Source organism: Halichoerus grypus, chromosome 2 (genome assembly GCF_964656455.1).
Source record: "Halichoerus grypus chromosome 2, mHalGry1.hap1.1, whole genome shotgun sequence".
Taxonomy (NCBI): Eukaryota; Metazoa; Chordata; class Mammalia; order Carnivora; family Phocidae; genus Halichoerus; species Halichoerus grypus.
Window position 1 is genome coordinate 193,748,890 of NC_135713.1, and position 21,564 is coordinate 193,770,453.

At 48.1% G+C, this 21,564-nt stretch overlaps 1 protein-coding gene and 1 non-coding gene across 10 annotated transcripts in view; one reads left to right on the forward strand and one right to left on the reverse strand.

The window, feature by feature from the left end:
• The window catches only part of METTL2A (methyltransferase 2A, tRNA N3-cytidine), a 39,814-nt gene that overhangs the window by 9,981 nt on the left and 8,269 nt on the right, over positions 1-21,564 (forward strand). For 4 of the 9 annotated variants that reach the window (XR_013445148.1, XR_013445147.1, XM_036116237.2 and 1 more), the window contains exon 8: positions 11,785-11,887. Coding sequence is in view for 6 of the 9 variants with exons in the window: in XM_036116237.2 (XP_035972130.2) it covers positions 11,785-11,882 (98 nt within the window). In the remaining 3 variants the exon portion in view is untranslated. The other 5 variants (XM_036116233.2, XM_036116239.2, XM_078065889.1 and 2 more) reach the window with 3 other exon arrangements.
• LOC118550874 (small nucleolar RNA SNORA67) lies at positions 4,370-4,514 on the reverse strand. Its single transcript, XR_004924773.2, has one exon. It is a non-coding gene; the product is annotated as a small nucleolar RNA SNORA67 (small nucleolar RNA).

Consider the following 21,564-nt stretch of genomic DNA (forward strand, 5'->3'; position numbering starts at 1 on the left):
AGATAAAGACTCAATTATTATCTCTGCTCTTCAAGGGCCTGTTGGTAAATTGATAAGGAGATCAGCAACCCACCCAAAAAACAGGGAAGGAAAATTTTAGAGTTGATTCACAGAAGGGCAAATCCAAATGGCCAAAAACAAACCTCAAGGTAACAAAACTTAGAGTGAGATAACCACTTCTTAAACCTACCACTGGCCATTTCAAAGAAGGAGATACACTTCTCCATTACTGGTAGAAATAACAACTTGTTAATGGTGTTTGGGTTGTTTTGGGTTGTTTTTTTTTTTTTAAACACACTGGTGTTATCTACTCAGTCTAACAGTCCTTTGGGGAATTACTCAAGAACTAGCATGTAATGTGTATGTAGGCAAAATCTTCAAAACAAAGTGAATGCCTCTGGAGAGGGGAGCATTGTGCCTGCCGCATGAGGTGGGCCCCACACCGGCAGTCCTGGCGGGGTTTCCATTCTGCATTCCCAGATGAGAAAAGCAGTGTGCAGGTGACTGTTTTAAACTTGATCGTACATACAAGAGTGGCTGGGGAGAAATAAGCAAAGTAAAGCAAGTAAGATTATATTGACATTCCAAAGGTGCAGAATCACCTACCAGGTTAGTAAATTGACATTAGGTCAGAGGGCTTGGCAGCTGAGGGGAGAGCGTCCATGATAAAAACAGCACGCGGGTTGTATTTGTGAGTGTGTGTGGATGCGTGGAGAGACGTGGGAAGTGGTCCCAGTGGCTCAAGTTTTCTTCCCTTCAGCGTAGCTAAAGTCCCTGTCTTTTGTTTATTTATTTTTGTTTTACAAAGAGTATGTGGTATTTATTGAATGAGGGAGGAGGGAAACACTGTTTGCAACAGGAAACAGCTCTAGAACAGAAGGCTGAGGATCGCCCGTGTGATCAAACGCTGCGGTTGATGGCGCCCCCAGGGCTGCTCGCTCCAAAGCACCGTTCCTTCATAGCAGCGAAACTGCCAATTCCTGCAAGGTGCCCAGAGTAACCAAGAAAGGCTTCTGTTCTCTGCCCAAGAAATCGGTATCACAATGCACATTTGATTGGCAGTGAAATTCAAAGAAGTACTTTAAAGTTTCTCTGATTTTTATCACATCGCTCCACAGGTCAGTGTCTGTCTGAAAATTTCTACGTGAGAGGTGACGGTACTAGAGTTTACTTCTTCACACAAGGTATGAAAACGCTCATCTTTGCGTACGCCAGTAGTCCCCCAAACACCAGCTCAGACGTTGCTCCGTGTGCTCTCAGAAGTAAGACTGTTGGGCGCTCCCACCTGTGGGGGCCTTCGCCACCCTGCGCTCAGCTGCCCGGAACCCGTTCGCTGTTCTGCAGACAGGCTCCACTTACAGGAGCCTTCAGCCCTCCGCATGGCCCTCCTGCGGTCTGCTCTTCCTCCCAGTCCCTTTGTCCAAAACAGGAGACCTGCCCCATTTTGCGGGACTTCAGTGCGACTGGTGTCACCCTGAAGGCTGGGTCACCCCGTAGGGGCCCCGGAGCCAGGCCCGTGCTCCCTGGCTCCGGCTGTAACCCAGGATGGCTCTCCTCTGCGGCCGGCCCTGCCCACGTGCCCACTGCCATTCCTGGGTCCTTTATTCTGTCACATACTTTTCTGAGCCTCTGGTGAAAGTGGAGGAACCTCTCCCCTAAAAAAGTGGCTTTGACGTTACATTTATGTAGATTTTTGCATGTAATCTTAAGGTGTCCGTGAAGCCCTTCTTGAAAATTCCTCCCCGTCAGCCAACTCTTCGGCTCTCCCTCGGGATACCAAGCTGCCCTTCCCAGACGGTTCGGCTTCCCCCATTTAAATGTGAACTTGCTGTTACCAAACTGTTACCGCACTTATAAATAAACAGCACGGCTCAAGCCACTTAAAATATATAAATAAAAACAGTCTCACGGAGCCCCATTAAACGTAGGAAGTGGTAGATAATGTTTTTTCTTCAGCGGAAAATATATAAACATCTCTTTTCCAAACCAGAGGAGCTGGATACACTTTTCACTACTGCTGGACTGGAAAAGGTTCAAAACCTGGTGGATCGCCGATTGCAAGTGAACCGGGGGAAACAGCTGACAATGTACCGGGTTTGGATTCAGTGCAAATATCGCAAGCCTCTTCTGTCTGGTGCTGGCTGAGAGGCACCTGCTCCTGACATGATAGGAGTTCATTGGAGTTTTTTAAAAAAGAACATATGCAAATGGTGTCTTGATCTTGCAAAGTTCAAGGATTCAGACTTGAACCTTGAACCTAGGACAGATTGCTTTTTATCAAGATTTTAATAATTGTCCTTCATATTTGTGAAGGCCTTTAATACATACTTTCCTCAAGTTTGTTTTGTTTCTTGTTTTGTTTTGTTTGTTTTTCTTTTTTTTAAGTAGGCTCCATGCCCAGCATGCAGCCCAATGCCGGGCTTGAACTCAATGACTCTGAGATTAAGACCTCAGCTGAGTTCAAGAGTTGAATGCTTAACCACTGAACCACCTAGGCGCCCCTTCCTCTGGTTTCTTTCCTTGAGATCTCAAAGGATCTTTCTTGCCATTTTGTAATTTATCATAACTGAAATGGTCATAGGAATCATGAATTTAAAGGCATCAAGAATTTGTTATATATGAATGTAAGAAATCAAGAAAAGTATTATATATGTTAAAGTGTCATTTGAGTTGCATTAAATTATTTCAGAGTTCAAATACCTAGGCTAGGCAGTTGATACATACAAAGGTGAATACAAATTTTGTTCAGCAAGAAGCACATCAAGAAGAATCCTCTTTCTTTGGATGTTTACCTGATTCAAAAACACTGCTTTAAAGAGCATCAGAACGAGTCCTTGTTATGTATTTATTTGGTCATGGTCTCCACTTAACTTTAGTTCTGTGGAATTTTAAGCACTGTTTCCCCTCTAAGTAACCTCTTTCTAAAAAATTAAAAGGATCTTGACTTTTAGCAAAATCGTTTCATTTTCTTTTTTTATTGTACCCTTAAATGTTTGACACAAAAGAAATTGAGAGAACTTTAAGAATTGAGAGAGAGAACAGGGGTGAGGGGGCTGGGGGAGGGGCAGAGGGAGAGAGAATCTCAAGCAGACTCCCTGCTGAGCTCAGAGCCCAACGTGGGGCTGGATCTTAAAACCCTGAGATCATGATCCGAGCCGAAATCAAGAGTCAGATGCTTAACTGACTGAGCTGCCCAGGTGCCCCTAATAATTTCAAATTTAAAGGAAAGTACCAATTACCAAGAATATTGCAAGAATAGTCCATTTTTTTCTGAATACTTTTTAAGAATAGGTTGCAAGGTGATGTCCCAACACTCCTGCATATTTTAATGCATAATTCCTATAACTGAAGCTGTTCTATATCACCAAATAAATCCATCAGAAATAAAAATTAACCTGAAAACACTACCATCCACAGATAACCAAATTTTCCCAGTGACCCCAATAATAATCTTCTATCAGCAGAAAAAAGTTGCACTTAGTAGTCCTGTCTCTATCTCCTGTAGTCTGGAACAATCCAGGTTGGTTTTAATGACCTTGACATTTGAAGATTACAGGCTGTTTTGCAGACTGTCCCTCAATTTGGGTTTGTTGATGCTTTCTCATGGTTGGATTCCAGGTCACACATTTCTGGCAGGAGTGTCAAGTGATGCTGTGCTCTTCCCATCCTGTCGGGATAACGTGATTTTGAGTCACCCTGTTAGTGGTGATGTTAACCTTGATGGCTTAATGGAGGTGGTATCTGCTGGGTTTCTCCACTGAAAAGTTACTAATAAGCATCTTGTGGGGTTGTGCTTTGAAATCGGGTAAATAACCCATTCCTCATCAAACTAGTTTGGCATCTGTGTTGCAGTTTCTTGGCTGAATTACTATGATGGTAGCCTGTGAGTGTCTCCTAATCCTGCCATTCTTTCTACATTTATTGGTTGGCATTTTTTAAGGAAAGCTTGCTTTCTTTTTTTTTTTTGCCTCAAAAAGTGACATTTATTCAAGAAAAAAAAAAATGACAAGATGTCCATCCCTTGGCTCCCTTCCCTCCCCGCCCCTGCTCCTCTTCAGCCCGCCCCCAGACAACCCGGGGTAGGGCTAGGTAGCAGGACAGCCCCGCAGATGAGGTTAGCGACATCGAGGGGTGTCTCCTCAATGGGGGTGTTGTAGAAGGTCTTGATGTCTCAAAGAATCCTCTTGGCTTCTGTCATCATGTTAATAGCCACACCCTTATGGCCAAATCATCCCCCACGACCGATTCTGTGGATATAGTGTTCCCTGTTGGTGGGAAGGTCATAATTGACTAAAATAACCTGCTGCACATCAGTGTCTCTGGCCTAGGTCAGGGGAGGGGACAGAGTCTATGCAGAAGGGATTGAAGTGCGTGTAGGCAGCCAAAGGAAGACAAAGGAAAACAGACATCCCCTCTCCCCCAGCAACCTCAGGCATGCCAGATTTTATTCCAAGCTGCTACTACGAAAGCTTTCTTTTTTCTGTTCCTTTTCTTAATAGGGACTCATTTCTGTTTTATTAAATGATCATTATATATACTCTCATTCTTTTGGTACTCATGTTACCCCAGATTTGGCCAGTGGGGGCCCCTTCAGAGCTTCTGTGACCTTGTGACTCCCCGATGTTCTTTGAGCACTTCAAGCACAAGTTCCAGGCTCATCTTCCCATTTCTCTGCCCCAGTTTGAATTTCCCCCAAGGAGTTCTGGTTTCTTTTAATGCAGAAAGGTGTTTAGAAACCAAGCTAAGTGTGCTCATTGCTTTTGGGGTGTTCCTGTTCCCAACCCCCCTCAGTGGACGGAGCTCAGGGATATTTGCACATATGTACACACACGCATATTTGCATCTATATTTTTATACTTAAACATGTATATTGAAAACCATCCGTTCAGATTAATGCCTTCAGTGCATCGCACCACAAGATTTCTTCTAGTTGTTATTCTCTGTACTTGTAGATTCTTCTTCCAACGATCCCAAACTCCCATGACCCTCAATACGTTGGGCCAATGCCCTCATATATAACATTCCCCCTTTTGTCACCACTCACACATGGAGGGCCGCCTCACCTCTCAGGTTCTGACACCCCACTCCAAGTTACTATCGCCACAGCTCCCTGCCTCGCAGACACCTCCTCACCCTGCCCTGGGTCCAACACCCCCCCACACACACCACCCTCCCACCCTTGCACTAACAGCCACCTTGCTTAGCTTCATCAGTGAGTTGTAAAGGATGGGAGGGAGCTAGCTCCCCATCTCTTCCATTACACGGAATCTACCTAAGACTGTAAAAGATTGAGTCACTGGAACGGTATTTCATGTATCTTTTGGAAGGAAGAACAGATCTATTAAATGATCCACTAAAGACCTTCCTTTGGCATCTCTGAGGCATTTCAAAGTAACAGGAAGAGGTTTTACTCCATCTTCGGGCCACCTGGCTTGAGCTTTGGGCTTTAAGTGTAAGAAATGAGCGTCTTCCCTCCTGCTGCTCTCCTTGATCTTCTCTGTCATCTGCTACGCTCTCTTCCCTTGCTCTCTGACTTTTTAATCTGTCAAGCTACCTTAAATTCCGTAAGGGACTTGGCATGATTTTTTAGCCTTGGAATCACTAGTAATGGTCAGAGGACAATTAAACATGGTCAGGGTAGATGAAAGTAGGACGTTGGTGCCACTCAGAAACAGACTGTCTGGACTATGGGTCTGACTCCTAACAGTATCTCTTGGTATTCGTTTTTGGTTTTTGTTTTTTTTCTTTTTTTTTGAAATAGAGTCAACACACAACGTTACGTTAATTCCAGGTGTACAGCGTAGTGACTCAACAGCTCTACGTTACGCTGTGTTCCCTGCATGCAGAGCTACGCTGGTCGCCACACACTATTCTAGTCCCATGGACTATATTCCCAGTGCAGTGCCTTTCATCCCTGTGACTTCTTCATTCCATCGCTGGAAGGCTGTAGCTCCCAGTCCCCTTCACCCATTTTGTCCTTCCTCTCTGGCAACCACCAGTTTGTACTTTGTATTTTCAGGTCTGATCTCTTGACATTCTTGGTGCAAGAAAAGTGCTGCGTTGGCTGGGAAGGTAGCTCCACGTGTGAAGCTGCTCAGGAAGTTACGTGGTTTAGATTCAGGTCTAATGGAGAAGTTTCCGAAACCGACTGCTCTGCCTAAGTAGTCGTAATTCGGCTGAGGAGAGAAATTCGACGGTGTTTGGACCACCACCACCCGGTGGTGGGCCAGGGCACTGGAACCACTGGGGTAAAGCCATGTTGGGGAAGGTAGTGCCCAGGGTCAGGGTGTCACACGTGGAGAGTGTGGGCTCTTGCACTGCGAACCCATTCATTGTCTGAGATTCGTCTCCTGGTCTGTATGCTTCATCCTGAGCCCGGCCTCTGCTAATGCTGTCAAACCTATGCTTTGCATTGGCTCCATGACCTGCCTCCATGTCAGTTCACTCTCTTGGGCTCCGGCTGGCAAATTAGGGCCTTGAAAACTTAATAGGAAAAGGAAAACCTAATGTATTAAGAATTCTACTTTCCTCCCAATTGATTCCTATCTTTGCCTCAAGATGTTACTTCAGTAATCGTGGGGAGTTGTATCCGTGCCTTAAAAGATGAGCCCAGGACAAACAGCTTCTTTCACTCTGTTCACAAAGGTCTGTTCTCTGGTTTGTGGTTTGGGCTGCTATTTTCAGAGCCCGGCTGCATCGATGCGTTACAAGCTCTTTTATATGCTTCTTAATTTGGCGTGCAGGTTGGTTTGGAGAAGTGCTGGCAGTGAGTTTCACGGGTAAAAACACTAAAATGGTGCAGCGCCGCCACCTCACATTATTTCAGGGAATTTCTCGGTCCAAGATTGGACGCTGTCTCCCATGTAGTCAGTGGAACATAGTGTATGATCAAGTCACCGAGCAAATAGCCACAGTCAGATCCCATGCTGGGGGGGCGGGGGGAGTCTCCGAGACACGGAGGCCAGTGGCCTCGACGAAGGCGCAAACATGGCATCTTCACCCTGAGGTGAGCCCCAAATTGCATTCAGTCCTTCATTCCCCACCTCCCTTTCTCTGAGTTTGGATTTCTCCCTTAAAACTTAAAATATCCTGGGGCACCTGGGTGGCTCAGTGTGTTAAAAGTCCAGCTGGGCGTGGAGCCTGCTTAAGATTCTCTCTCTCCCTCTCCTTCTGCCCCTCCCCCACAAAATAATAATAAAAATAAAATAACTTACATTCTTAAATTTAAGTAAGCCGCTTAAATCACTGAGCCATCCAGAGGCACCAACAGAAGATATTTTTAAAAATAAATACAGTGAGGGGCACCTGGATGGCACAGTGGGTTAAGCATCCGACTCTTGGTTTTGGCTCAGGTCTTGACCTCAGGGTTGTGAGATCAAGCCCCATGTTGGGCTCCACACTTGGTGCAGAGTCTGCTTGGATTCTCTCCCCCTCTCCCTCTGCCTCTCCCCACCCCTTGCTCTCTCTATCTCTCTCTAAAAAATAAATCTTTTAAATAAATAAATACAGTGAAAACAAAAGAACCTTGTAAGTGCTAGCTGGATCCCGTTGCTGCCCAAGGCTGTGAATCCTAAGCCTAGAAGCACCACAGCAAACAGTCACAGCTCTCCTGGAGCTCACATTTGGTGGCAGAGATTCCAAAGAAGCCCATAGGACATGAATCAGGTGGGCATGTGCCAGGAAGAATTGAGCCGGGTAAACAGGGAGAGGCGGGAGTGGAGGAAAGAGCCCTCTGAGATGGGGTCTCCTGGAGGAGATGGCTTCCCTCCTGCGTGTCTGAGCGAAGAGCCTTCTAGGCAGAAGGAACAGCCACCGCACAGGCAGGAGGATTGTGGAAGACTCCCACGTTCTCCACCCCACAGCATCGGGAGCGTTGCATTGCCCACTCTTGTCATAAATGCATCTGCCTTTAAGCACATTTTAATGAGAGTGTTACTCAAGTGCACTATGTACTAAGAAAATGAGTAAGAATGATTACCTGTTCCCTACTGACCCTCAGGTCCAAGGTCTGGATTCTTCTCGGTTCATCTAGGGACAATTAAAATTACGAAGCCAGCCCAACTCACAAGAATGTGGCACATAAGCCAGGATTATTGATCTGTGATCTCAAACATAACTGAAAGGCAAGGGGATTCCCCCCCCAGGAAAGGAAGCTACTCGAGAAACTGAAGATCAGAAGTTGATTGTTAAGAATACACTAGAGCCTGGGAGTCAGGTGGCCCCAACGTTTCTGTCAAGCCGCGGCTGAAGCAAGGTCCCCCATCTGCCCCGATGAAGCTGCTGCTGAGCAGATCTGCGGGAACATTAACTGGCATTTGTTTAGACCTTAATACTCTTTAAAAAGCGTTTCATATAATTTAATCCTCACAGCACCCCTGTGAAATATAAAATGATCTCCATTTTACAGATGAGGAACTCTGATGTTCAGGGGGGATACATGGTTTACTAAGGTCAGACGACTAGTGTTAATCGTAAGGTAATTAGCCTAAGATTAAGGAGGGGTATTTTGATATAAATGGTATTTGACATAATGCATGGGCTTAAACATTCTTGGCTCCAACCAACTGGGCCTGTCTGGAAAATGCTACACCTGCTCAGAGGTCAGCCCTGCGGCCTGCCATGTGGGGGTGGAGGGAGGAGAAAGGGCACTGGCCCCGCCTCCACCCACCAGCCACCCCAGCCTTCCCAAGAAAAAAGAAAACACCGCAACTCTCAGAAGTGTCGAACAATTAGAGAGTCCCCGAAATCAGCTACATAAATTGTGTTGGTTTGGCAACATTGTACAATTTGCAACATTTTCATCCAAAGAGAACAATGTAATCCACCACCTTGACACTGTGCTCCAGTCCTGTCTGTGAGCCCCCTGCAGTGCAGGGAGGACCTGCGCCTCATCTTCCTGGGAGGGGCTCCACGCGGCCCGGGGTGGCATCAGGGGCGCGTCCTGTTCTGTGGCACCGCCAGGCACTCAGAGGGGCCTAGTGAGGCTCGATGTTCTTGCTGCTGCCATCTGGGAATTCTTGGTACGTTTTAACAAAGGGCCAGGCAAATTGTGTACCATCTTGCGGCTGCTTCCTTCTTGCTCCTTCTTCCTCCCTCTTTCTCCTTCCTTAGGAAAGAGTGGTGTTCTCTTTTTTTTTAGATTTTTTTTTAAGATTTTTTTTAAGATTTTATTGATTTATTTGACAGGGGGAGACACAGCAAGAGAGGGAACACAAGCAGGGGGAGAGGGAGAGGGAGAGGCAGGCTTCCCACTGAGCAGGGAGCCCGATGCGGGGCTCGATCCCAGGACCCTGGGATCATGACCTGAGCCGAAGGCAGAGATTAACGACTGAGCCACCCAGGCGCCCCAGGAGTGGTGTTCTCTTGACTTACTTTTCCCTTCCCACCAGTCAGCTGATCCTTGGCTGCCCTGGGTGGGGCCTTCTTGCCCAGGGCAGGACCCCTTGCCCACCCTCGGCTCTTCCTGCCTTTCCAAGCCCCTTCTCCATTCTCCTGCCAGGCGGGCTTTCCAGACAGGCCATGCCCGGACCCCGCAGGACTTGCTGCTCCTGACCTCAGTGCCCTGCATGTACCCCACCTTCCCATGACTTGTGGTTTCTCCTCATCCAGGTTTCAACTCGGATGTCCCCTGACTTATGAGAGTCTTTGCTGATGCCCTTGACCAGTGTCACCACCACCCCCTAGAGCCTTCTCCCTGCCTCCCTCCCCGTCCCCATCATACCACATCATGCGGCCTTATCTTCCTCATGACATACAGCATTGTTCTTAATGTTTTATTATCTGCCTCCTGCCTCTATACTATGATATGAGCTCTTTAGGGTCAGGGATTTTGTCTACTTCGATCACAATTGTATCCTCAGTACCTACAATGATGTCTGGTACATAGTAGGTGCTCAATAACTATTTCTCAGGTGGATGAGTACATAGAATGTCACCCAGGAACTGGGTCCCTAGAGCATTTCAGACAATGAAGTGAAGAAAGTCAAATTCTGTCATCTCATCCAGTGAGGAGTAGTGGGTCTGGAGACGGAAGCCCCGAGCCTGTGGATGGAAGGTGCCCCCTAAACTTTTCTCAGAAACCAGCCATCCCTGCAAAAGATTAGGGAGGAAGAGCCACCAAAGGAGCAAGGCTGCCCAGCTCCCAAGAGGAGGACCAGTCAGGATGGTTTAAAGGTGCAGAAACAGGGGCTCCTGGGTGGCTCAGTCAGTTAAGCATCCAGCTCTTGGTTGCTCCTCAGGTCATGATCTCAGGGTCCTGAGATGGAGCCCCGTGTCAGGCTCCCTGCTCAGCAGGGAGTCTGCCTGAGATTTCTCTCCCTTTCCCTTTCCCTCTGCTCCTCCCCCCATGCATGCGTGCTCTCTCTCTCTAAAAATAAATAAATAAATCGTAAAAAAAAAAAAAAGGTGCAGAAACAGGACTAGGGAAACTGGCTGACTGGCCCGGTGACACAGAGAAACCAACACAGTGAACAAGATGATCCACTTTGAATTGCCAAAGGCCACCAATACTTGGATAATTCCCTAATCTGTGTCATGAGTTAAGGCTCTCACTTGAGCCTTGAGCTAGTTTATCTAAATACCTCCTAGACCTCTCTCTCCAGTGGAAGGCCTTTGGGCACCTCAAACTCAAACTGTTCAGAACAACTTATAAGAGCACACACTGAGGTTGAAATCCTGGAGTCACCCTTTCGTCTGTTCTCTGTGCCATCTTGGCCCAGTTACTGGATTCCTCTAATTCTCAGTTTCCTCAACAGTAATTTGGATAGAAGTAAGAGAATACACATAATCTGGCAGCCCTAGTGGCCCCCATAACACAAGCCTAACTCACAGAGAACGGCGTTGAATGCCAACTGCAGTGGGCTGTTCTGTATTTATAAGACTCCTTTGTATAAGATACACGTCATTATATGTTGTGTATTTAGCAGTTATATCAATGGTTTATCCCTTGGCCTGGAGAGAATAAACGTGTTATTGTGTGAGTGTATATGAGATTGTAGCAGAGAGCACTAATCTACGTTTCTTCTCTAAGGTCCCAAAGAGCTGTGAAGAAGAGGAGGTAAGACCTCCGGGCTTTCAACAAATTTCAGGTATTTCCCCTTAGTCAAGGTCAGCTTCCCCATTAGGTACAGAGCACATTCTCTAGGGCACAGTGCCTCAGGCCCGTGGTACTTCAGGAGCCCTGGGAAATGTTTTCATTTTTTTTTTAAAGATTTATTTATTTATTTGAGAGAGCGGAAAGAGAGAGAGTGTGCGCGTGTGCACACACAGCGGGGTGGGGGCCAGGGGGAGAGGATATCTCAAGCAGACTCTGCGCTGAGTGCAGAGCCCATTGTGGGGCTGGATCTCACAATCCTGAGATCCTGACCTGAGCTGAACCAAGAGTTGGACACTTAACCAACTGCGCCCCTTCATTATCACTTATTTTATTTTATTTTTTTTTATTTATTTTATTTTTTTAAAGATTTTATTTATTTATTTGACAGAGAGAGAGATAGCGAGAGCAGGAACACAAGCAGGGGGAATGGGAGAGGGAGAAGCAGGCTTCTTGCCGAGCAGGGAGCCCGATGTGGGACTTGATCCCAGGACCCTTGGGATCATGACCTGAGCCGAAGGCAGATGCTTAATGACTGAGCCACCCAGGCGCCCATTATCACTTATTTTAAAACCAGAAAATAAAGAATGAATATAACACTAATGAATATATGATCATGAAGGCAGCCTTATGTTTGTTTTTGTATCAACATGTATGTGTGATACAGTTAAAAAAATATATTTTTTTTGAAGGGAGGAAAGGACCCGTGAACGCAGAAATGCTCAGGACCCATGTGAGTCCCGGTGGGATGCTGCTGGCTTCAGCCTCCCAGATGCAGGGGCCGAGTTGATAGACGTAAGTGTGGGTGAGCCTCTCCCTCCGCCTTGCCTCTCTGTCCAACTCACACTGCCTCAGGGAAACATTATCTGTGGACAGGAGCGTTGTGGGAAGTATTTAGCATTTATATATGCACATGCGGGGGGCGGGTCCTAACTGGGAGCAGGATCTGTGGATGAGGGGTTTGGTGTGGCAGCACCCAGGGCATCAAGGAACAAAATCTAGCCTTTTGCATTTATTCTTACAGAAATGATTTCTATTTATACATTTCTTGCTATAAATTCCATTTTCCCAGAGCACAGAAAAGCAGGACTTTTCTCAGGGAGGATGTCACAAGCAGGTAACCCTCAGGCAGCATTTGGAGGGTGAAGTTGTTTTTTGTTTTTTTTTTTAAGATTTATTTATTTTAGAGAGAGAGGGTGCGTGTGCGCACGTGTGAGCTGGGGGGAGGGGCACAGTGAGAGGGAGAGAGAGAATCTCAAGCAGATTCCCCACTGAGTGGGGAGCCCGACATGGGGCTCAATCCCAGGACCCTTAGATCATGACCTGAGCCAAGATCAAGAGTTGGCTGCTTAACCAACTGAGCCACCCAGGTGCCCTGGGGGTGAAATTTTTCCTGGTGGATGGGGATGAGGTGATGGTGTCTGATCAAAGGAAGGGAATTTCACATAGACCCATTTATGGGGAGGAGCCACAAGTGGACAGGGTTGTGGCGGTTCAGGAGGACAGAGCATGGCGCAGGTCTTGGAGCGTCTCCTGGGAATTACAAATGTCTTCCAGTCAGTTCCTCCCAGATTGTGGGAGCCTCAGATACCATGCTGAGGAGTTGGGGCTTAATCCTGTGGGCAGCAGAGGGCCACTGGAGACACTAAAAGGAGGACAACAGAATAATTACAGGGACATTCAAGAAAATTACCTTTGGTCACAATTCAGAGAGATAATCACGGGATGAAAGGGTGTGTGTGTGGGGTGGGGGGGGGGGTGATGCAGGGGCAGGGGAGACTAGAGCCAGGGAGGTCAGGAAGAAGATTCCACGAGTTACAGCAAGATGGGATGAACCAATGCTTGGAAGTGAGAGCAGAAAAGCAAGAACGGGGCCCACCACATTTAACCAGTACAATGGATAGGATTGGTGAAGAGTATGAGGTGAGGGAGGCAGGGAGTGAGAGAAACTGAGAATAACCTGGAAGTTTCTGGCTTTAACCATGGGAGGAATGTTGATACCATAATTAGGGTTTCAGTCAAGAGAGGAAGAGATGTGAGGATATGGAGGGAGTGTGACGAGCCTATAGTCTGAGCCACCCACAGGCATCTCATGGACTTGCCAGGTCCAACAGACAGATACAAATTTGTACCTAAGAAATAGGCAGGAGAGGATTTAATGATGGAATCACCAGCACAAAGGTGGTGGTTCGAAGCCACCACACGGGATGAGTGAGAATTAGAAAAAAATGGGGTTAAGAATCAGAACTGGGGGTGCCTGGTTGACTCAGTAGGTTAAGCATCCGACTCTTGATTTCAGCTCAGGTCATGATCTCAGAGTTGTGAGATGGAACCCTGGGCTCCAAGCTAGGCATGGAGCCAGCTTAAGATCCTCACTGCCCCTCCCCCACCCTAAAAAAAAAAAAAGAAAGGAAGAATCGGAACTAAGGGTCGTCTGAGTGGCTCAGTCCTTTAAGCCTCTGACTCCTGATCTCGGTCAGGTCTTGATCTCAGGGTCTTGAGGTCAGGCCCTGCTTGGGGGCAGAGCCTCCTTAACAAAAATAAATAAAGGGGGTGGTGCCTGGGTGGCTCAGCCAGTTAAGCCTCTGCTTTCCACTCAGGTCATGATCCCAGAGCCTGGGATCCAGCCCCACCTCAGGCTCCCTGCTCAGCGGGGAGTCAGCTTTTCCCTCTCCCTCTGCCCCTCCCCCTGCTCATGGTCTCTCTCTCTCTCTCTTTCTCTCCCTGCCCCCCATCCCCCGCCCCACTGCTCTCTCTCTCTCTCTCTCTCTCTCTTGCAAATAAATAAATAAATAAAAATCTTTAAATAAATAAATAATCAGAACTGCACTCTGAGGAAGCTGCGAGGAGAGCGGCCCTTCGGGTTCATGGCTGGCAATTGTCCAGAGGACAACAGAGCCAGAGGAGGTTAACAGTGGTTGTCATCAGCTGGTAGAAATCTGGGGTCTCTTTCCCCATTATTTTCTGTATTTTTGAACTTTTTTATCAGTAACTATATATTGCCCTTTTTTTGGTTAAAACAACCTTTCATTGGACAAATAAAAGGGGCAGTCCCCAGTAGGTTAAGCGCTGCTGACCGGCCCCGTGCACTGAAGACTGAGCAGAGGTAGAAAAGGCAAACTGCAGCTCATCACACAACCCCCTTCTCCAGGAACGTCCCCCCTCCCAGTCCTCCAACCCCAGAGGAACCAGGGCGCCATGGCAGCCATGTTTCCACCCAATGACCTCTCTGGCCACAGATGATTGGACGGGGTGTGCATGTGACACTGGCTAAGCCAATCAGAGCCCTTCCCAGGACGTTGATGTGAGAGGGCCGCTGACGCTGGTGGCCGGATCCATGCGGTGTGAGCTTGGGGGCAGTTGAAGGCCGAGAGCCCGGCAGCCATTGAGAGCCCGGGTGAGAGCACAGCAGGCAGAGGCAGACGACCATACAAACAAAAACCCCGAGGGAGGCCAGGGTTGGGTCACCAGAAACAATGGTGGAGGAGGTGGGGAAAGAGGCGGGGCTCATAAGACCACCAAGTGCCTCATAAACCCTGCTGAGTTGGAATGTTTTCTCATTACAATGAGAAGTTGTTGGAGAGGTTTAAGAGAGGGAGTGGCCCGACCTGGATTACATTTTAAAAGATTAACACAGCTGGAAAATGTCTTGTGGGGGTGGGGCAAGGGTGGAGAGCAGTTTGGAAGCTAGCCCCCAACCGCCCCCCGCCCCGGGGTGTTCCGGCCGCTAAGGGTGGACCAGACTTTTGTGGTAGTGCAGAAGATGGAGGCAGCGTGAGTTGAGACAGGATCCAGTGCGGGGGGGGGGGGGGGGGGGGGGAAGGGCAGGGAGGGGGCGTGGCTGGGGAGGAAAGGGTGGATTCGGGACCAGGTGGTAGGTGATGGTGATGCTGTTACTGCGATGGGGAAGAAGGGAAACATGGAGGCTTCCATTTGGACATTGCAGGTTGGAGGTGATGGTGGCATGTCCCAGGGGAGAGGCTGAGAAGAAGGCAGTGGGGTACATCAGTCTGGAGTTGGGGAGATGGGTTCGACCGGGTTGGCCCTGGATGCTGGAAATGTGGGTGGCATCCGTCTGCAGCCGGTGCTAAAGCCATGGGCCTAGATGAGAGCATCTGGGAGCTGGACAGGAGAGCCCAGTACAGAGGCCTGGAGAGGACAGAGGGAGGACTGGGAGAAGGGAAGGAGCAGGAAAGAGGGAGTAAAGGACTGTGTGCTGACCTGGAAGTCCAGAGGAGACTGCCCTGGCTGAGACCCCATTGAGGCCAGAGAAAAAGCCTTTAGGTTTGGTAATGAAGTTACCTGACCTTGGAAGGTCTGGGTGGAGGTTTAATCTGGCAGTTAAATTGGGGTGGGCCTCATCATTCACTGGAATCTGGATTAAAAAATCATTATGAAGGACATTTTTGGTGCAAATGGAGAAATCTGAAAACGGACTTTATGTTAAATAATATTGTACTAGCATTCAATTTCTTGTAATAATGGTCTGTGGTTAAGTAAGTAAGAGTATCCTGGCTCTTATGAGACACACATTGTAGTATTTATTGTAGTATTGAGGGGTGAAGGAGTAGGATCCCTGCAACTTTCCAGTGATTTAACAATAACAACAAAACTAAACATACCCACCTATATATACTTATATACATAATTTATATATACTCATTTATGCATCTGTTACCTATATATAAATTATGTACTATATATAGGTGTATTATCTCCTAGAGAAAAGGAAAGCAAATGTGGCAAAATGCTAATTGGGGAAAATCTAGGCCGAGGGTACTTTAATACTTTTCAACTTTGCTGTAGGCTTATGTTTTTCCTAGAAAAAAAAACTGGTGGGGGGGGGGCGCCTGGGTGGCTCAAGCATCTGTCTTCGGCTCAGGTCATGATCTCAGGGTCCTGGGATCGAGCCCCGCATTGGGCTCCCTGCTCAGCGGAGAGCCTGCCGCTCCCCCTACTTGTGCTCTCTCTCTAATAAAAAAACAAAACAAAACAAAATCTTTAAAAAAAAAAAAAAAAAGAAAAAAAAACTGGGAAAAAAGCAACTTAGAAAAAGTGAGCGGCAGGTGATGAGGAAAGGGAAACTGCAGAATTTTGAAGGAGAGAAATGGTACAGCTGGAGGAGGATGCGAGGTCAAGGCAGGATTTTATACACAATTTTTAAAAATGAAAAAAAATTTTTTTTAAATGAGAGCATGTGCGTATGTCGAGAGGAATGATCCCATGGAAAGGTAAATTGGTAAAGTAAGAACGGGGTGAGAGGTGTGGGACAAGGTCCTTGGGTAGGCAGGTGGCGGAGGGCCACCAGCACACGGAGGGCAGCCTGTGGCCCCGGGGGGACACTGTTCCGTGCTGGGCTGGGCCACGGGGTCACTGGTGGTAGATGTTCCTGTCTGATGGCTTCCATTTTCCTCAGCAAGTAGGATCTGGGGCTGGCAGCTGGCTGACAGGACCCCGAGGGCAAGTGGGAGGTTCAAGCAGATTGGGGCGCAGGGCCAAGAAAAAACTGGCAAATGTGTTGTTTTGTGTTTAAGATCTGAATGAAGGTTATTCATTGGCTTAAGGAAGGAGCCAAGAGAGGAGAGATTCAAGTCCTTACACCTCAGTTTTTCCATCTGTAACGTGAGGGGGTCATACTGGGAGATCTCAAAGGACCCTCCAAACTCCAGTATGCTCAGAGTCCCTTTGTGACAGGCACCTGCTGGGGAGCTTTTACTGAATAGCATGTGTTTGCATTGTTTAAGAATTAGAGATAGCTAGTAAAAACTGGACGCTTGCCTAAAAGATTTCTAATTGAGGGTAAAAACTAATATATACAGAGAGACACTTGAAAGGCAGACTGTGTAAGGCTTCGGGGCTCCCCTGGGGGGTGCGGGGGTGGCCCAGAGGTTTCTGGGCCTCTGAGATGCCTTGACGAGGCGCCGTTTGGGTGAACACAGCACGAAGCCCTTTGAGAGTAAATTCTGCTCTCCTGGCTCTCACTGAAGTTGGCATCACACAGCGTGAAATGAAACAGCAGATTAATGTGATTAACACTGAATAAACCTCTGCGTGCTAGCTAATATAGCATGAAGTGGGTTCGGGAATTTTAAAATATCTATTATTAAAGACAGCCCGCAGGGCTGCGGTGGCACGGATGACAAAGCCACAGGCTGTCCTGGAACTCAGTATTCCCACAGGCCCTTCCCCAGCAAGGCGCTAATGCTCTTTCCAGATCCTCTCGGGGGATCACCACCTCTGCCCCATTTTAGAGATGAAGAAACTAAGAGCAGTCACCAGTCGCTTCCAGGATCATTGAGGGCAGAGACCGGGGATGTCATCACCGGCTCCCTGTGACCGGCTGAGCCCCACCCCCTACCCCCGCCAGAGCCGGCCGGCGAGCCAAGGGCGCCGTACTGGGAAGTGCATTTCTGGCGTGCTTGCTGGGTGCCCAGCTCTGTGCCGAATGCTTTGTGCAGATGGTCTCACTTAGTCTTGATGACAACCCTTGGCGGTTGGTATTATTAACCCCAAGAGGAAACCAAGGGCAGAGAGGTTAAATAACTTGCCAAAGGCCACCTGGCAGAATTCAGGATTCAAGTTCAGATGTGTCTGCACCGAAGCTTGTGTGCTCGACGGCCTGGCCAGCGGCTGTGTTCCGGGAGAGCGCAGTGTGGACGCTGGAGCTCCTGTAGCCCTTTCCTCGAAAGCCTTCGCACAGCACTGGGCGCAGGTAACAGGGCGCTTGACAAGTACCGGCCTGTTGACAGAGGGACTGACAGTCTGAACGGATGAATGAATGAGTGGGGATGTGACTGCCTGCCTTGTGGGGTCTTTCTCTTCAAACTGAAGATTTCCCCATAGCTTATGAACGCTCAATCTAATTAAGGCAAAGAGGCATCCGAGAATTGCGGGGCCTTTCCTTTATTAACTGTCAAGTCCAATCTGCAGGCTGTTTATGTGCCAAGGTCAGAGATCAGTCTTAGCTGCTCTCCTTTGATTCATTCTGCAAAGCCCTGAACATAAAGTTTATTGATGCAAAACGGATTGGCAGGCAGAGGTAACGAGGTGGCAGGGACAGGGCCGAGCAGAAGGAGTCTCAGCCACGCTGGGGTCAGTCGTGCTCCTTTGCCATGGGGACTTCCCGTGCTCCGGCTTACTGGGTCCTCGCTGAGCACACTACAGTCCAGAGGGGCAGCAAATGTTGTCTGGACCTTGGGCGGTGTTCAGGGAGCCCATCGAGATGGGGAGGGGAAGGAGTCCTGACTCCTGGCTTTGTCTATTAATTTGGAAAGGAGAGAGTAAGGGACAGAACTTAGGTAGGGATGGTGTTGAAACTTCACAGACCAAAGAAAATCCTGTGTAAGCCTCCCTCAGACAGGCCTGGGAATCGGAAGGAGGGAGGTTATTGTCACATCTGCTGTTTGCAGCCAGCCCAGGACTAGGATTATCCCCGTTACCCCACTGTTCAGCCCTATCTCTGCGGAGCTCCTGCCAGTACGTCCTCCGCAAAGGGGGGAGGGGCAAGCGCGCTCCCTTCCACGCCTGCCTCTTGCAGAGGTCCTTGGGGTAAAAACCAGGAGGGAGGCAGTGAGTTCCAGGAGAGGGAGGTGGAGCCAGGAGTTGCTGAAACTCGAGCTACTCAAGATATGGAAAGGTCTCTAATATTATTCCTTTTTATCAAGACCAAACTTGATTCTGTCCGATCTGAGAAAAAGCCGTGGCTGCAGTTCGTTTTAAATGCCTTCTTAGTGTAACTCAGAAATAGTGGTTTTCCACAGCAAACACCCATCTGGATGTAACCCTGGCCCCCTTACAAATTAAACAGTCCATTTAGAAGCAAAATAATGATGATGATGATCATAATAACAAAATTAAGCAAACCAACCCCCACCCTCCCTTGTTTTATTTCCTTAGGAAATAGTCCAGGTTCAAGGTCTAGCCTGAGCAGGGAATGTCTCCTTTCCTGGTCTGTTTCTGGACAGGCAGCGAGACAAAGTCCCTTTTCCTCTTCTCTGTGGCAGGGCAGGGCCAGGCTGCGCAGAGCTCCAGACAGAAATGTCCACCAAGGAGCAGGGAGGGACCTGGGGCTTCAATGGCTGTGACCCTCTCTTGAATTCACTAAATGATCAGCAGCTGCTATTGTCAGGCACTAGAATAGGAAGGTGATTAAGGAAAGATCCCAGAGGAGCCCCGGGCTGGCTCAGTCGGTAATATGTTTGCTCTCCTGGTCATGAGTTCAAGCCCCACGTTGGGTGTAGAGCTTACTTAAAAATTTTAAAAAAAAGGGTGGGAGGATGGGTTAGCCTGGTGATGGGTATTGAGGAGGGCACGTTCTGCATGGAGCACTGGGTGTTATGCACAAACAATGAATCATGGAACACTATATCTAAAACTAATGATGTAATGTATGGGGATTAACATAACAATAAAAAATTTAAAAAAAAAAAGGATCCTGGAGACCCCCACACTGACCACTAACCATAATATAACATAATAAATGCTATATTCGCAGCAGGAATAAAGTGTTTTAGGTGCACAGAGAAGAAGGGGAGTGTGGGAGCGGCTATGGTGGTTCTCAGAGTGGTTCCCAGACCGGCAGCACCAGCCTCACCTGGGCAATTAGAAATGCAAATGACAGGCTCCACTGCAGACCCACTGAATCAGAAACTCTGGAGGTGGGGCCCAGGGATCAGGTTTGAAGCAGCCCCCAGGTGATTCTAAAGCAGCTTATTTTGGCAAACAGTTTAACTGGAAAAAGCCATAGTCCTTCACTTACATATCATCTGTAGCTATTTTCCTGCTAGCGCGTAGAGTTAGGTAGTTGCAACAGGGACGGTAGCCTGAAATATTTACTATATGTGACCCTTTACAGAAAAAGTTTGCTGCCTCCCAAGGAGTGGGGGTGAGGAGAGGCTGGTCCCCTGGTCCCCCTCCCCCCCCATGGCTGGTGCCACAAGGGCCTCTGGCAGGTCACACTTTAGGCAGCTAGTGCTGGGACTCAGCTCTAGTTTGGAGACTTCGTGAAAACTCTATAAACAAAGTCAATTTTATGTTATAAATACGAATTGATCAACACAATTAGGAAGGTGGTTTTTTAAAAAGTCAAATGAGCAAAAAGAAGTCCTCATTCCAGGAAGCCCCATGTTTACGCCTGCCTGTTTGGCCAAGCACTGTGCTTGATGCTTTAGGTATACCCTTCTGGATGGGTATTGTGTCCCCATTTTACAGATGAGGAAGTTGAGGCTCGGAAGCCAAAGTAACCAGAGCTCGGCAGAATAGAGCTTGGACCGGATCCTGGGTCAGCCTTGCTCCCAGGTCAGGCTCTAAGACAGCGCCCCCAGTGGACAAAGGGACACGCCAGAGGAATCTGTTAACAACACACACACTTTTCATACTTTTTCTAGTGGAAGAGACAAGTCAGCAGGTGCTGGAGAACCAAACGCAGGCCTACTTCTTGGGGGTGGGGTGTGCTCTGCGGAGCACAGGGAGGGGAGGGGAAGAGATGGAGGGCCCACGAGGGCACAGGACCAGCTCCCCACTGCACCAGCCCCATGGGGCGGCACGCAAATGCTGCATCAGTGCCAGGCGTGAGTCCGGCTTTCAGGCAATGTGAACACCCGAGACCTCCCAGCGCCCTTCCCGTTCCTAAGTACCAGTACGGCAGGCGGCAGCGCCTCTGCCCAGCTCCTGGTCGTCAGCGCGGGGATATGTATAAGGGCACCCCAGGGAAGAAGGACCTGTCGGTCAGGTGAGTCTTGTGTCTGTGTGAGAGGAGAAAAGAACCTACCAGGGTGTTTCCTGCTCTGATACAGGAGTGGAATGGATGGGCTGGTCAATGAGATGCCAGGTTTGCAATCAGAGTGGGGAACCTGTTACCATGTGATATCCCTGCAACAGTGATGCTGGACACTGAACAGCCAAACAAAAGTAAAATCCTGCTACCCCTTAAGCAGCCTGGTGGCAAAAGCAGTGACTAAGGAAGTCCCCCCTCTTTTTTTTTTTTTAAGATTTTATTTATTTATTCATGAGAGAGAGGGGCAGAGGGATCCCGAAGCGGGACTCGATCCTAGGACTCCGGGATCATGACCCGAGCTGAAGGCAGACGCTTAACCGACTGAGCCACCCAGGTGCCTGGAAATAACCCCTCCTGTACACAGTTATCTGTTTTGGCTTCCAAATATTTTGTTAGGTTAGGAAGACAACATTCTTTTTTGTGTTTTCGACAAAAAAACATTCTTAAACAAAAGAGCTTGGGATGTCAGGCAAAAGTTAAAACCTCAGAAGACAGCAAATGTTTTGAGGAGACTAATGATAAACTGCTTTCTCTCATCAAATCAGTGGCTGTGACCAGACATTTTTATTGTTAATATTTTTTTAAAATTTTGTATTATTTTTTTATTTTTTAAAGATTTTAGGGCGCCTGGGTGGCTCAGTTGGTTGGGCGACTGCCTTCGGCTCAGGTCATGATCCTGGAGTCTGGGATCGAATCC